Genomic DNA, 18026 nt, shown 5'->3' with positions numbered 1-18026 from the left:
AAATATACCGTTAAGAATATTCTGTTCAGACTGCTAGTTGTTGTCTCTTAAGGTCACTATAGCACCAAGCCTTATACCAAATCCTACTTTTGAAACCTTCCTAAACCACACCAATAACATATGGTATATGTCCTATATTTTAATGGGGCACAACTGTTATGGATTTTAACACAAAATTTGTTTATTTTTTGTAATTTCACACTTAAAAGAATGCAATCTTTCCAACACCAAATTCGATCGACACCCAATAATTCAGTTAAGGTTATCAACAGTACACAATGTACTAATAAATGATGATACTATTTAGAAGTTTTTAAATCTGATAAATTGGCATCAAGTTACATATTTTGTGAAACAAAGTATCACTGGATGCCTGAAACATCTAAAAAAAACAAAAAAAATATAATGTTATCACATTCCAAATGTGAAATTACGTGGTTAGTCGGGGAAAAAACCTGTACCCAACAGTTAGTTTGTCAATGTTGGTCAGGTTTTTAAGAATATTTCCTGAACATACCAGTCCTCGTCTTTCTTGGCTACTGTATTCCTCCATGGTATGATAGCCCTACAGGTACATGCAATCAAATTAATCATCTTCTCCCAATTTATACAAGATACAAAATGTAGTTCTGATATCACTTAGTGGCAGTGACTTACATCTCAAACTAAAGTCTTAAAACAAATTTCCGGGCTAACAGAACAGCTTTAATGTATGCAGATGACTGACACAAGTATCACCTTGTTTTTTACATCATCAATCTGAAAAAATGCTACATGTAAATATGGGAGACATGATATGCAATGAAGATATCCCAGATCAAAATGCCAGAAAACTGTTGCAACCGAATGCCATACCCTACGATCTACTCAGTCAATAGATGCTTTCAGATTTGAGAGATCAAACCAAGGCAAAGACAAGACAGTTATTATTACACACAAACACCGAAGGACAGGACAGTGATTCCTACTTCATTGTAAGAAATTTAACTCCTGAATATCGTGTTAGGCCCTCTGAGTTAAGATAAGACAGTTACCACATTACATGAAGACACAACATTTACATTTACCAACAGGTTGAACACCACTTCATGAGGCGGCCAAGGCACGGAGGTTTCCATTTTAATTTTTCATCACAATCAGCTGAAATCTTTTGGGAATCATCTGGTAGACGTATTAGATTAATTAACCACTAAGTTCTCCAGAGTATTTGATTTCCAATTTCAAACTAAATGGATTTGCCTTGATCACTTTTTCCCATTTATCGTAAGTCAACCACACTTTCAAGTTAGAAAATAGATTACATTCAAGTTAGAAAGTTCATTCAAGTTAGAAAGTACAATTGTTACAGTACACATGTGTTAGTGTTTATAACCCTCATGTGCCCTGCTTAATTATCTCCATGACGATGCATAATTTTGAAAACGTTGTTGATTTTTAATACTCAATACCAATGGTTCTAAACCTGGTGAGTTCTGGATTGAAATCAAGCACATAAGGTTTTGAGTACCGGAATACTCAGTTATTTCTTGTCTATCCCAAGGGCACACAAGGATCTGAAACGGTGTCAACGCAAGTACTACATGTACATAACTACTATAAGGCAGCATATCCACAGACAGTTCCCTTGATTTGTTTTTCTTTGGTCCATGTTTGCTTGTGACAAAGTGACACTCTACAAACAAAATCAACCTTAATTTGGCTGATTGGACATATCTAATGGTTGTGCCAGGGAACATGATATGGAGATAATGAAAATACTACCACAAGTCAAGGCAACAAGCTCTCAAAGGAACGTTCTATGGACACGCAGTATTGGGCAACACCATTGGTTATCTGAAGGCGACAAATGTCAGAGAACTGCATAACAAAGCAGAATCAGGCATGAATGTTAGAACTCGCACCGCATCCAGTTATCTTACTATACTTGAACCTCAGCATTATCATGCAGTGCCCAGGAAAATATCCATTCTTTCACTTCAGAATATAACAGGCAAAATAACTTCCTCATCATCAGCATAAAAATACAAGTACCTGACCTCCTTAAGAGGGCGGGGTATATCCGATTCTACATGTATGCTTTCTAACTTCTTAAGTTATACATGATGGTCCGTTGGTCATGACATCCATTTTGTTATTTTGTTATTTTTAAATGAAACGGTAGATCATGTAAACTAGAGCATTTTCTTTGAGTTGATGATAGAAGAAGTTATTTCATCTGTGAGTGTTGTGAGTGCTAACAACATCAAGTGGCATGCTACCTTGGCCTCCTCAACGTCTATGCCATGCATGTCACCAGCTAACGGTGCTCGTTCACCCATCTGTCGTGAAAAACAAAACAGCCAGATCATAAAATACATGGAGCTAAAGAGCAAATACATATAACAACACAAACTGCTGAAAACAAGAAAGTCAAGCGCTCGAGTTAGTAAACAATAAAAGTCGGGCTGTATCAAACATTTTCCTAAAGTGCCATAAAATGCTGCGTGATCCAGGGGCTTAAAGGGCATCTGACCCCCCCCATTTTTGGTAGAGCAATGCCAATGATTATTTTTAACAGGATTTTACACTTGCCAAGGAAAAAGCAAGAAATCAGCTAGGATGATTTATTCTAGGATATTCTTTTACCAAGGAAGGTAAAGCAGAAGTAAGGCCAAAGGTTAGCAGATTGTGGACTGGCCAAGCACTGGCAAATAGTTACAAAAATTGTTCACAAGTGGCAGGTTTCCCTTATCTACAATTTGAATTAAACCCAGGATTATGTACACATTTTGGATAAATGGGGAGTACTGTGGGAAGGGACGCCAGGATTATAGATTTCATCAAGAATAGATACCGCTGCATCTGGTTTTCTCCAAGATTTGACAGACGAAGAAGAACTAGTGCCATCAGAAGCGTAATATCTATGGAGGGGAATATACTGGAACAAAATAATTAGTTGTGTAACATGGGATAGCCATGGGGAAGGAAAAGGACATCAGGATACGAAAGCCTAAACAACAGTAACTAGGCAATGTAACCCACTTTCAAAGTTATTTTCATTCAATGAAATTACGACCGAGGAAAGTCTAACAGACCTGTAATTGTCAATCTGATATTTGCAACGTGGTCAAAACTAATGACACAATTTTGCCAAAAATATGTTTGGTAGACTTAAAAAATATAATAACTTTGCGACCAGAAAAATCAAAACACTACAGGAACTCGTGTCAAATCAGTGAGTCGATGGCAATGGAATTCAAAACCGAACTCAAAATTTTTCAATAAGTAATGAAAAACTGATATGATATTGATAAGCTCCACGGAAACAGCCGAGTTGATTACACTGTTGTATGGACAACTGACAACACATCATTTTCTACGATAATAGGTACATGCAACTAAGAGTTTTTGAAAATTCGGCTGTTGCAGAGGGTGTTCACTCTATTTTGGTGCAGAACAATACCAATCGGTGACTGAAAGCTTTAACCCTGACTGAAAGTCCCATAACGAACTCATTAGGAAAGACTATCATCATAAAAATATCAGCCATCATGGCACTTTCCACAGAGACTATGAGGCGGAGACATAGACTTTAATAGAAGGTATAGTTTTTTGAGAGAGGAAAAGAGATTGCCACAGGAAATAACCTCAGACCAGTTTCTTTAGAGATGACTTTTACTCAGTTAGGCCAGGGAGGCATTTGGAAAATGAAGGTGATACAACATCTACCAAAATATGCTGGAAAGAGCATGATTAAGAGTGCCCCATGATTAACAACATTCAGGGAAGTCATCCACAGTTAGTCACAGTTTGCTCTGACAAGGGTTAGTTTTTGTATATGCACATCAAACAATAACCATGTTTACCAGAACATACAATTCTGAAGAACTACATAAAGTGTGCAATAGGCAGTTAGTTGAACAGCAGAGTTTTTTAAACAGCAAACACTTACTTCAAGTTTTTTCTAAAGAAATTAAAATTAAACTTTAATTAACATCCAAGGTATCAAGTTATCTGCTTCAACTTGCCTGATAGATAGTTTAAATTTGCTTTTTTATGGGGCTATTTTCAGTCAGGGTTGTCAATGACTTACTGCGGGTGGTTCTATGTTATCATTCAATATATCAAGGTTATTGAACACTTTGCTCTCTGCATTTTCACTTTCAGCGGAGACGTCTGCGTGAACACGCATTTGTTTCATCTTTATCCATTTGCAGCATTTTTTAAGACGCTGATAAAAGCCATAATAGATGTTAAAGACATAAAAGAACTTTTTATAAATCAAATATTTTAGAAAATATTAAATATAGTAACATGCAAAAAACATGTACAATCAACAAACGGCTTCAGCTCAGATGAACAAGCAAGATGAACAAGCGACTTTTGAGACTTCAGGGGTAGTTTTTGTAGTACACACCATTCTAGATATGGCAGGATTGTGCCATTCCTCCCATATGAACAGTTTCTATCTCCGGGTACCAAAGTTATAGAAGTTGCCAATGAAGGAGTTCTGTCATGGCTTGTTTGAATGATCTGACACAGTTGTATTGATTGAAAACCAGACACTTTAATTTGAAACAATCTCATTCCCTCAAAGACATATTATGCAAAATCAATGTTAGATGCAGAGAAAATGTAAACAAACCTGCTCCGGGTCAGACTCCCGGGCTCTACTGAGTCCATCATCTTGAATTTAGAGGCTGACCCAAGATTTGGTAATCACCCTACATTTTCTCCTGTCATTTGCCTACACTGTCTGATATCTATTAGTTACCTGACTATACAAAAGCTTTCAAGAGGTGGGCACTTTCAAGACATGGGCTACTGGCCTGAATAATCCACCAATAATACAGATATAGTGATAGGGTCAAGTATTTTGGCATTCACTTGGCCAGCTGGCTTGTATAAGAGGGAGATACTGGCATTACAGCTCAGCCTCTCTAAAACACGATCATTCTTGTAGTGTGAGAACATCCAGCTTCATTCATGTTTCAGTACATAACATAGACTTGACTTTTACGCACCTTCCCAGGTGAAATCACTGGCACCACGAACAAACACAATTGTCCCAACCGGGACAAGTCACATCAGGGACAAAGTCACAATCAAGGACAAAAGACAAAATTAGTCCCATTACTTCAACTCACCTCGTCATTCGTGTCGACCTTGACGTCGTTAAGGTCACTGGCAGGTGGATACCTCTCTTCAGTATCTGAAACACAAAATACATTACTGGCTTTATTGAAATGAATAGTATTCTTTAATTTGTTGCATTTAACTTTCAACACAATGTGACTTGTGCTTATCATGTATTCTACATCACTTATATCAGTAGTTGCTGTTGACTTTATGAACACTTGACACAAATCATTTAGATGCCAATTATATTTATGCCAACACCTAGAGTTGGAATTTGAAGCACTTGTAATTTTTAACCAACACCCAACACAACAACATGTTGAAAGAACAAGTACATCAGCTATATTAGACGTGTTGGCCATATTTGCTTTTCGTGTTCAAATGAGCATTTCAAATATTTCCCTGAGGCACTGACTAATCATGGAAGCATCAGAGGCAATATTGGAAAAAATTACACTGCTGCTTGACCACTGACTGGCATGTCCCCTGTCTGATGATATGTCAGATAATCTCTCTGATGGAAAACTATAACAGAATGGCAAATTGAAACCGCCCACATAGCCAACACAGCAGATTCAACCACAACAATAGCTTTCATATAGGATGGGTATGCTCGTCAGTGAAATCAATACACACTTGTGGTCTCGAATGTACTGAACGACAAAATACTGTTTGTTGATCGAGGCAGCACATTACTCTAAAACACCTCGATTACAACGAACTATTGTTTATTTTATGCACCCTGTGTGCCTCGTTTTGACGACAGCTGGCTTATCATACCACAAAGAAACTGATATGTATCAAAACAAAAGAAAAGACTAGCTCATTTCGGCAATAATGCCAGTACCCAGAAAAGCTCAGATAAGCCATGGTATTTGACACTTAACTGAAATAAGAAAATCAGAAACAGAATGAAAGTGACATTCGAAACAGAATGAAAGTGTGTGCTGCAACATCTCCACAACTCCTGAACATGAAAGCTAACTGAAAACATCATTCCATCACAAACTGAATTGATGAAGTGAGAATAAGAAATTGAAATGGTGCAATACGGCATAAAAACACAGACAATGACAAGTACAACATCTTTTTAACCTTCTGGTAAGGGTTTCTTCTCCTCTTCCATGGTGCCTTCCTGAACACTGTCACTGTTGGCTAACGTAACACCAACTTCTCCTTTAAGAAAAACAACAAGATAATGCTATTATTGTATACTACATGTACTTCAACACATTTGCTCATAGTAGTGCCCGACTAGGAGCCCAAGGGACTTTTTTTTCTTTTCCAATTGACTTCACCGTGAACTAGGGACCAGTATGGCAGAGTCGGGAAATAAGCTCTTGGATCCATTTGAACCAGCAACAGCCCCATTTTAACCTTTCTTCTACTCTCAAATCAAGATCCAGCTTGCCGTGAAGTGTCCGACTCATGATCTTTTCTTGATCTTACCTTCCTTCCCATGCTGGTTTGAAAATCCTGTTTTTGACATCTTCCCTTTTAATAAAGTGTTTGCCACTAAATTTTTCACAAATTTCCCAAGCCCTTCCTGATATGATGTATTCCAAAACTACAGAAGAACGATGCAAGTTGATAATCTGCTACGGACTACTGTATCCAAAGAAACATATGGATCAAATATGCCTGGATAAGTTGGATTTATGTGTAGGCATGTCAGGACTGGCCTAGACAGTGAAAGTGACAGTTCCGTATGCCATGAAATTTCGTACAGCCATGAATATGACTGTAACCAGATGTGTTTGCACATTATCGGAATAATTCAACAACATTATTGTTGTCAAATGCAGTCATGCTGGATAAAAATGTGTACTATATAATTGCCATAGTCCATTGCCAATATGATGCAACTAAATTATACCCGGCAAGCCCACCAAACAAAAAAAAGTTGGGGTGCATCTTCTTCTGCACTTCGGTATTCAGTGAATAACTGATATGACTATTTGCATCATTCATGTCATGATAATTCCCTGCTTTCAGCACTGCTGCTGCCATACAAGACTGCCAGTCAAGAGGAGCCAGGAGAGGTCAGAAGAATGTAGGACCTGGGGGAAGAAAAGCCAACTTTGAGCAGATTCAGCACTGTCCGGGAACGTTGAGTTGAATAGCTGCCAAGAATAAATCACTAAATTCAATGGAAGTAGCCTACAGAAAGATTTAGTTACTTTTGAGCATTACCTTTGGGCCGAACTTTATTCCTAGTCCGTGCAGCCATTTATCACATCATATCCAACAAAACAAGGTAAACAGTAGAATATAGCAAGTTCTGGCAGGTGCAGTATGTTTAAGTGAAGAGAAAGCCACGAGACCTTTCAGGCAGATATCTCAAAACAGCAAGGTTACTTAAAATGTCTACAGTCATGCAGGCGAAATGAAAGGCTGATCAAACCGTCCTCAACATACATGTATCTACACTGAGCTGAGCATGCAGTATTTCACAACATTGGTTGTTTACATTCCTCAGATCAAGTAATAATCAATAAAATCCCAACCTAATTCTCCCATGGCAATGACTCGATATCTTTGCAATTGACTTGGATGTGTGTGTTCAGAATGTTATGAATACACTCGGCTACAAATATTTGCTTGAACGCCAAGGATCACAGTCATATACTGAGACAAAGTCAGACTATAGTTACTCACGTACATGTATAGTCAAAAGTAGAAATGACAATATCAGCAGTGTATGACCGCTGATAATTTATGCAAGAGTCTAATGAGTACCATAAGCATTTTCAAACTTCACGAAAAAGAGTATAACCATTCTCCACTCATTAGGCCAAACTTTGAGAGAAGATTCAGAAAAGGTCAATATCATTATATTAAACATCCCGACAGGAGGTGGTGGACTTGCCAATGCTGATCCGTTCATTAGTGAAATAAATTGAGTTTATCTCACTTCGATTTTGTCTGGATCAACACTGCAATCATGGCAGTTGACCTATACAATACAAGATTGAACTCTTGTTGCAAAACGAGCAGCATGGTAAGGAAGCACAATCAGACCATCTTTCTTGACAAAATCCAAGAGTTCAATCCTAAACTCTACTGAGCAGCACCAGGGGACGGGGCTCATGTGGCAAGATGCAATTGAATTCGATCTGGATACAGTTAAACTTATAATATTATGTACTTCAATTGCCACAAGCACTTGCATCCGTTAAAGTGATATTATCAGTGAGGAGTGGTCAAAAGAAAGGGGACATAACAACTGATGACCGAAATGACTGACAAGATCTGAAACTTATATTGTGCCATGAAGAGGCAAAATGTGACCACAGACCAACTGGAAAATTAGCAGGCTCTCAGAATACACTGGTTTTACAGCAATTGACAAGGCACGTGTTAGCTAATGTTCCGTTAGGAAATCATCATTACAAAACCTGGGTGTGGCTTTATTGACTACATGACGAGACGCCTTTGATAATTACTCTTCTTTTTATCTAAACGGAAGAGAATTGTCAGAAAATGATGATGATAAGCTGATTGCTTGCAGTCGTAATTCAGACTTTGCCTACAAGTTAAAAGTTCAAAATTTAGCAATATGTTAAAAATGATAAAAGCTCTTGTGATGGAGCTTGTCCTGCATGTATCTGAAAACACTGGTCCACCACTTTAAAAATCGTGGAGTCCTGGCTGACTCACAAGTGAATAAAAGGCTGGTCTCTTAACTGTCAGAAACATCTTTTGAATCATTTAGTGGGGAGAAAGTTCCCAAACCTTTACATTCAAAAATGTGTCAAGTACAATTTCTCAATACATGCAATAAGACCTTTAGGCTGAGTTGATGGCATAAATAAATTCGGGCTGACGATTTTTCAAATCAGAGAAGTAAATAACTGATAACTAGAAGTATTTGAAAATCAATAAATTTTGAGTGGTCTCAAGTATCACTAAACTTCAACAGCAACTATTAAAAGAGATAGCATTAAAAAAATTAACAATTCTTTTGAGGGAGCACTGAGCGGGATTTTTTCAGCAGAGCTTATAAGAAAGAGAAGAAAGCCAAGCGGTTTATAAAAACCTTGCCTCAAAAGCATGATTTCACAAATACTGTACATCATGAAGTGTGGGGAAACGGTATAAAGGACTAAAACTGCACACAATAAAACTGCACTCAAAAAACCCAGAAGGTTGAAAATCAACCTGGTATCAGCAAGACACAGCCTAGTGATGCAAAGAGCTCTTTCCCCAAAAACAATGTCAAAATCTAATCATCAAGCATGAAATTTTGATACGCTAGCCCAAATCCCCCTTGGCCCTTTCTTATCTCATTCGCCATGGAGGAATATTAACATGGAAGATCTGCTCCAGTATGCCCCCTTCTTCCCTGGAATCATCTTCTGCCGCATAATAAGTACCCGCTGCCCACCCCGTACCCCCCAGGCTCCGAGGCTCTACAATTCTCTTGCGCATCACAGTTACAGGATCTCATGGTACATGTAAGTATTTAAAGCGTGGACATAAGTACAGATTTCGTTGCCATGGTTTCAAAGGAAGCATAGCTGGAATATAAGAAGACCCTGGATATCCACATCTAACAATCAGCTCAGGTCCGTCACTGACCTCCACATATTCAACTTTTGTCATATTTCAGCCAAGGGGACTGGCTATGACTATTAGAAATAGAACCGGGAACTTCAGAGAAGGAATAGTATGAGGGAGGTCACTGATGGGATGTATGTTAGAAGGTGGTCTTTCACAAGTGGCCAGATGTTAAGATGTGAGTTCTCCAGAATCCAGTTGGAAAATTTTCTTGATACTGTGAGAGATGTTGGTGAGATTAGGATTGTATTAAGAAGCAGAATTAGAGAAGGTCAACCCAGCCACAACAGGGTTCATTCAATGCGTAATCAATACAATGACTGTTATAAAGCAACATTCCAATAGCTTCTAGGTTTAAACATTATGACTATCAATATTTTGCTATCTTGGACATCTGATCATGTTTTGCGGACAAGTATCGATGAAGCCACTGATTGATGTAATGGAATTGAATTGAGGACTGTGTATCAATATCAGCCACAATGACAATTGTCAGTCGCCCAAAACCAAAACTACAATGATCATTTTTAACGAGGTAGTAATGGTTGGCCATGTCTATTCAACAGTTCTGATTTGGCGCACGATCACAAAGTTTCCATTAGACACAAAACAAAAGAAATTGCAACAAACTATCCCTCCCTTGACAATTCAACTGCCTGTGTGGCTGGGCCTAAACTATCCATGTGATCTCTATGCCTTGGGATGATGTAAAACACCAAAAATATATAAGGTAAGCATATATATTTTTCAAGACACCTCATTGAAACTAGTAACAGTGCAGAGAATCAACCAGCTGAGACATAACATCGTTTACATTTAACCCAACACCAAAAAAGGATTGGTAGCTCTTGATAGAGAGTATTAGACATACTTGAGCCTTCCAAACGTATGTAATTTTTTTTTTGATCCATAATTGTCTGCGAATTCCCAACTGCCACAATCAAGCAACCGCTAAAGTCCACCAACACACTCAAATGTGCAGCATATTCTGTCTAGGCCTGCCCATACACCTGAATACTAATGAATTGATCCACCCCCCTGCATAACAGCAGATGGGACACAATGATGATTGTTAGACAACTACCACAGATGATCCTCAAAATAAAAATCAATGAAAAACTCATTTACACATGGAATTGAATGATAACTCTCAGTAAAAAATATATCAAGAGATCGAGATTTGATCGTCAGTTATGGAGCCCACCCCACGTCTAATAGTAACTTCTGTTAGTTAACCGTTATGGTCTTCAAATTCATTGCAATGGCATGCGATTAGGCACAATACGACAAGGTGATGACCCTTACTGGGAAGGCGCTGCAAAAACATTCCTTTGGTAGAGTACATACGCTTTGGGGTAGACCCCTTGTATGCAACCCCCTCCCCTGTCGGTGCATACGTACTTTCAAACGGCCCCCAACTTTGTAGAACTCAATGATTAGTATTAGGATTAACACACTCGAGCTTAAATCTCACCACCTAACTCACAGTATCCAACATAAACATACTTACTGTTCGCATCGATTTCAAAAGCAGCATTTGTAGCCCCCTCTATATGACACAATTAAACAAACAATTCAGACAACAAAAAGCACAGGTGTGGTTCACAGATCAGGGAATCAAATATCAGGAGCTTGACCAGTGCATACGGCAAAATCTGTCAGGTGCTGTCATGACTACGCGATGAACAGTGGGATCTCTCCGAACATTTGGTGTTTCAAACAGAAATACTTACCACAATACAGACTTTATGTGGGAACCAATCTGCCCGTGCCACACAGACAACAGTGTGCATTTGCAGAAATGCCAGGAAGTCTATAAGGGCTAGGTTGAGGCCAAGGAGGCACTGAAGCCTGAATAAGTTATATGTCTTGTAGTTAGGCCCTTGTGTAAAGGCACTGGCCTTGTATTACAGACTTGTTTGTGATTTATAAGTCTCGTCCAGGCTTGAGGGATAATCAATCCTTTCCCGTAACTCCAATGACTCGACTGTACAATCTGTTTCACATGAAAGAGTACTTTAAAGGAGCTTTCAAAGAAAAGGACATTTAACCAAGTGTTGGTCAATCCTTTTTAAAGACATGGCATTCGTTGTGGTGTGTGGCCAGGATGATAGTGCCATATGGCACACATGGATGAATTAATTGAAGGCAATAGTCAGGGGGGGACAGAAAATATCCGTCTTTCAAGTATAGACTATCAGCTTGTTAAAATTTAAAAGGGGTCTAGTAGTCACTCTAGGAAAACGTGTGCATGTGCGCTAAAAATGCATAACATTCTCACCTTGAGTAAGTCCATTACTAGCAGGCACATCGAGCTGGGGGTACAGTCCTGGGGGTGGGGGCCTTGCTGCAGGCTGGGCGATACCTTCAAAACCTGGAAATACAAATAGTGAAGAATACGAAGATTTGAAAAAATTATATTTTTGATATCAACAGATTATAAGATTGAGTCATCCTATTCATAATGCCATTTCTGATACGCTGAGTAATAGCGTAAAAGTCATGACTCAAATCAGACCGAAATTCGCTGTCAGAGGTCACCTGACCTGGGGGGGGTCTTGTGTACAAAAGTTTCAAGTTCATAACTCTAGCGGTTAAGAAACGTGCCACTGTTTTTGAAACAGGATACAGACGACGACGGACACACAGCGGTGTTGTTTAGACTCCCCTACGGTGAGCCAAAAATGTTGTAAAATTCTAACTCGAGTGTGACAGCTTTGGATGGGCAATTGGAATTTGCATTCCCACTGGCACTGTATCATCTTTGATTTAGTTTGTAGAGCAATGACATATAAATCTCAAGCTTTGTGCAATGCAACAGGGACAACAACATTACCGCCTGAAACATTGTATTTCACGAGTCAGTGGTTGTTTGACCTCTCGAAAACTTATGGACAGGCGTTCGCGCCGACGTTTTGGGGGGGCTTTACGAAAACTCCCTATTGTTTTGGCGCCTGTACAAAATGCACTACCAGTTACACGTTCATCTTATGCCTGCAATCTATTCACAGTATACTCACCAACAGGAGGGGGTTGGGTTTCACCTTCTCCACCCGCTACATTCATCAGTTCAAACCCGATCGGCCTTGCTTGATCCTGGTTAGGATCCATTATTAGTCCTCCTTATAAAAATATGCACACGATAAGCTTTTAACGCACAGAAAACATTAAAAATAGGCAATAAAACAACCGCTTTTGCCAAAGCTCAAATATCTTGTTTTGCTACTTAAGCGCCATTTGCGGTGAAAATCTTAACCAATAAGTGTCTTTGGGGATGGTCGCACAAGGGTGAGGTTATGCAATGGCAATTGTAAGTGACAGCCAGGTCGTGACGTCACGTGAAGAACCTCTATAGAGAGATGAGACGGTCACAGCCAGGCCTAATAAATCCTGGCTGCTCCACCGTGTTGCCAACATAGTGAGAGAGATGAGACGCTTACAGTCGTGCAGAATCAGTCCTGGCTGCTCCACCGTGTTGCCAACACGGTGAGAGAGATGAGACAGTCACAGCCACGCCGAATCAGTCCTTGCAGCTCCACCGTGTTGCCAACACAGTGAGAGAGATGAAACGGTCACAGCCAGGCCGAATCAGTTCTCGCTGAACCACCGTGTTGACAACGTGACAGAGATGGGACGGTCACAGCCAGGCCAAATCAGTCCTGGCTGCTCCACCGTGTTGACAACATGATGACAGAGATGAGACGGCCACAGCCAGGCCGAATCAGTCCTGGCTGCTCTATCGTGTTTACAACATGAAGGGTCGGAGAGATGAGACGGTCACAGCCAGACCAGATCAGTCCTGGCTGCTCTACCACATGCACAACACGCTGACAGAGATGGGACGGTCACAGCCAGGCCAAATCAGTCCTGGCTGCTCCACCGTGTGGACAACATTATGACAAAGATGAGACGGCCACAGCCGGCAGGCCGAATCAGTCCTGGCTGCTCCATCTAGTGTACAACATGGTGAGAGAGACGAGACGGTCACAGCCAGGCCAAATCAGTCCTGGCTGCTCCACCATGTGGACAGCATGGTGAGAGAGATGAGACGGTTACAGCCAGGCTGAGTCAGTCCTGGCTGCTCCACCGTGTTGCCAACATGGTGCGAGAGATGAGACAGTCACAACCAGGCCGAATCAGTCCTCAAACAATACAAGCAAGATTTTCAGGATTTGTATGATTTATTGCAACAGTGAACACACCAGAAATATACTGCATTACTAATACATATATTTCATCACCAGGAATCGCATCAGTCATGCCACAAGAAAGAACAGCTGGAGATCTGAGAACAGCGTTATTTGAAGCATCATTTTACAGAAATTGAAAAACGGCAAGTTCTACAAAGCGGTTTCATGTTGACGCCCCGATGACGACATAGATTTATGGGATTCTGATTGGCTGAGAACCTGTGTACAAAATGTACACTGTACTGCCTGAAATTTTCTGCTTTCCCCGACTCCCCTGAAGTATCGGCGATCTGTGACCTGATCATCCTGATAATGTTGATGTGATTGTGATGTGACTGGGCACTGCCACATCGTCATTCTGAAGACTGGCACTCATCATTCTCGCTTTCACACCTCATTGGGCCGAGGGGTCAGTCACCTCTGAAATCATGAGACAGATCAAATAACGGTCAAATTCAGGAACACATGTAAACATCAAGATTTCCTTCCAATAGATTTTCAGCAAGACTTGCCTTTGACTTGGACAGTTGCAACGTGAATTAAGACTATAGACCTGCCACTTAGTTTTCTCCGCCAAACCCAAGATTGAAGAATTAACACCTTGTGTTTAACCTGCTTTCATTTCGCAGTCAATTCATTAGTTACCAATTTATGCCTCAGAGGGGGCAGAATGGCACTGTTTAGACAAGACTCTCTCCAACAGCCCCAGGAATATTGGATAGAACGGCACTGTACTGGGTCCCAGTAATAAATATTGCCATAAAGACATATGATATTGTTCTGGGACTTATGTAAGATTAGTTCTCTCCGCCAAACCCAAGACTGAAGGATTAAAATCTTGTGTTTATAGGCTAACAAATGCAAACACTTCCAAGTGAACCCCCTACAAGAGAAGAGTGGCTCTTCTTCTCTCCGACTTTGACACCCTGCTACGAACATATCAATAGATCAGCCAGCGGTCCTTGGTGTCGCCGCGTGGGTTACGTACGTCCAGTGAAATTGTTTGCAAAGGTCAGGGAACCACGATCTGACATCCATAACCAGCGTATCCCCTTTTCATGCCAGTTACAGTCGGGTGCTACACCACAGTCGGGATAGTGGCCACCAAATGAATTGTTGTTGAATTTAAAATCATGAAATCATGAGACAGATCAAGCTAAAGGTCAAACTCAGGTACGTCAAGATCAAGATTTCCTTCCAATAAATTTTCAGCAAGACTTACCTTTCACTTGGACAACCGCAACGTGAATTAAGACTATAGAGACCTGCCACCTAAGTTTTCCTGGCAATATGGTCCATCAGAATAGCACCAGGTAGAAAACCAATGCTGTCTTTATCATTACATGTACTTTAAAGGCACTATGGCAAACTTCCATCTCCAATCACATCAAAGTATGTTGTATCAAACACCCACACAAGGTCTCCTTATTATCATGATCATATACATTATCAAAAAGTAACATATTGCCTTCTTTTCGGCGAAACCGAGACTGGATCATTCACATTGTGTTCAACTGCGTTCATTTCGCAGTCAATTCATTAGTTACCAATGTCTGCCTTAGAGGGGGCAGAATGGCACTGTTTAGACAAGAAGTCTTTCCAACTGCCTCAAAGAATATTGGATAGAACGGCACTGTACTGGGTCCCAGTAATAAATATTGCCATAAAGACATGTGATATTGTTCTGGGACTTATGTAAGATTAGTTTTCTCCTCCAAACCCAAGACTGAAGAATTAACACCTTGTGTTTAACCTGCTTTCATTTCGCAGTCAATTCATTAGTTACCAATTTATGCCTTAGAGGGGGCAGAATGGCACTGTTTAGACAAGAAGTCTCTCCAACAGCCCCAGGAATATTGGACAGAACGGCACTGTACTGGGTCCCAGTAATAAATATTGCCATAAAGACATATGATATTGTTCTGGGACTTATGTAAGATTAGTTCTCTCCGCCAAACCCAAGACTGAAGGATTAAAATCTTGTGTTTATAGGCTAACAAATGCAAACACTTCCAAGTGAACCCCCTACAAGAGAAGAGTGGCTCTTCTTCTCTCCGACTTTGACACCCTGCTACGAACATATCAATAGATCAGCCAGCGGTCCTTGGTGTCGCCGCGTGGGTTACGTCCAGTGAAATTGTTTGCAAAGGTCAGGGAACCACGATCTGACATCCATAACCAGCGTATCCCCTTTTCATGCCAGTTACAGTCGGGTGCTACACCACAGTCGGGATAGTGGCCGCCAAATGAATTGTTGTTGAATTTAAAATCATGAAATCATGAGACAGATCAAGCTAAAGGTCAAACTCAGGTACGTCAAGATCAAGATTTCCTTCCAATAAATTTTCAGCAAGACTTACCTTTCACTTGGACAACCGCAACGTGAATTAAGACTATAGAGACCTGCCACCTAAGTTTTCCTGGCAATATGGTCCATCAGAATAGCACCAGGTAGAAAACCAATGCTGTCTTTATCATAACATGTACTTTAAAGGCACTATGGCAAACTTCCATCTCCAATCACATCAAAGTATGTTGTATCAAACACCCACACAAGGTCTCCTAATTATCATGATCATATACATTATCAAATAGTAACATATTGCCTTCTTTTCGGCGAAACCGAGACTGAATCATTCACATTGTGTTCAACTGCGTTCATTTCGCAGTCAATTCATTAGTTACCAATGTATGCCTTAGAGGGGGCAGAATGGCACTGTTTAGACAAGAAGTCTTTCCAACTGCCTCAAAGAATATTGGATAGAACGGCACTGTACTGGGTCCCAGTAATAAATGTTGCCATAAAGACATGTGATATTGTTCTGGGACTTATGTAAGATTAGTTTTCTCCTCCAAACCCAAGACTGAAGAATTAACACCTTGTGTTTAACCTGCTTTCATTTCGCAGTCAATTCATTAGTTACCAATTTATGCCTTAGGGGGGGCAGAATGGCACTGTTTAGACAAGAAGCCTCTCCAACAGCCCCAAGAATATTGGATAGAACGGCACTGTACTGGGTCCCAGTAATAAATATTGCCATAAAGACATATGATATTGTTCTGGGACTTATGTAAGATTAGTTCTCTCCGCCAAACCCAAGACTGAAGGATTAAAATCTTGTGTTTATAGGCTAACAAATGCAAACACTTCCAAGTGAACCCCCTACAAGAGAAGAGTGGCTCTTCTTCTCTCCGACTTTGACACCCTGCTACGAACATATCAATAGATCAGCCAGCGGTCCTTGGTGTCGCCGCGTGGGTTACGTCCAGTGAAATTGTTTGCAAAGGTCAGGGAACCACGATCTGACATCCATAACCAGCGTATCCCCTTTTCATGCCAGTTACAGTCGGGTGCTACACCACAGTCGGGATAGTGGCCGCCAAATGAATTGTTGTTGAATTTAAAATCATGAAATCATGAGACAGATCAAGCTAAAGGTCAAACCCAGGTACGTCAAGATCAAGATTTCCTTCCAATAAATTTTCAGCAAGACTTACCTTTCACTTGGACAACCGCAACGTGAATTAAGACTATAGAGACCTGCCACCTAAGTTTTCCTGGCAATATGGTCCATCAGAATAGCACCAGGTAGAAAACCAATGCTGTCTTTATCATTACATGTACTTTAAAGGCACTATGGCAAACTTCCATCTCCAATCACATCAAAGTATGTTGTATCAAACATCCACACAAGGTCTCCTAATTATCATGATCATATACATTATCAAATAGTAACATATTGCCTTCTTTTCGGCGAAACCGAGACTGAATCATTCACATTGTGTTCAACTGCGTTCATTTCGCAGTCAATTCATTAGTTACCAATGTATGCCTTAGAGGGGGCAGAATGGCACTGTTTAGACAAGAAGTCTTTCCAACTGCCTCAAAGAATATTGGATAGAACGGCACTGTACTGGGTCCCAGTAATAAATATTGCCATAAAGACATGTGATATTGTTCTGGGACTTATGTAAGATTAGTTTTCTCCTCCAAACCCAAGACTGAAGAATTAACACCTTGTGTTTAACCTGCTTTCATTTCGCAGTCAATTCATTAGTTACCAATTTATGCCTTAGAGGGGGCAAAATGGCACTGTTTAGACAAGAAGTCTCTCCAACAGCCCCAGGAATATTGGATAGAACGGCACTGTACTGGGT

The 18026-nt window shown here is 40.3% G+C and overlaps 1 protein-coding gene across 22 annotated transcripts in view; it reads right to left on the bottom strand.

Annotated features, from left to right (window-relative positions):
* LOC135488115 (anoctamin-4-like) overlaps nt 1-12904 on the bottom strand; it is a 37264-nt gene extending 24360 nt beyond the window's left edge. For 9 of the 22 annotated variants that reach the window (XM_064772555.1, XM_064772563.1, XM_064772559.1 and 6 more), the window contains exons 1-6: nt 12699-12904; nt 11960-12052; nt 6214-6294; nt 5127-5191; nt 2259-2318; nt 518-565 (exon numbers count right to left, since the gene is read on the bottom strand). In XM_064772555.1, coding sequence (XP_064628625.1) covers nt 518-565; nt 2259-2318; nt 5127-5191; nt 6214-6294; nt 11960-12052; nt 12699-12789 — 438 coding nt within the window. In that variant the 5' untranslated portion in view covers nt 12790-12904. Of the gene's footprint in view, nt 1-517; nt 566-2258; nt 2319-2833; nt 2918-5126; nt 5192-6213; nt 6295-6567; nt 6709-7311; nt 7364-11188; nt 11228-11959; nt 12053-12698 lie in introns of those variants that run through there. The other 13 variants (XM_064772562.1, XM_064772560.1, XM_064772566.1 and 10 more) reach the window with 13 other exon arrangements.
* Nucleotides 12905-18026: the final 5122 nt, after the last annotated feature.

The sequence above is a fragment of the Lineus longissimus genome, chromosome 5, assembly GCF_910592395.1.
Source record: "Lineus longissimus chromosome 5, tnLinLong1.2, whole genome shotgun sequence".
Classification (NCBI taxonomy): Eukaryota; Metazoa; Nemertea; class Pilidiophora; order Heteronemertea; family Lineidae; genus Lineus; species Lineus longissimus.
The sequence above is the reverse complement of the archived record's forward strand: the minus strand, read 5'-3'. Positions and strand labels throughout refer to the sequence as shown.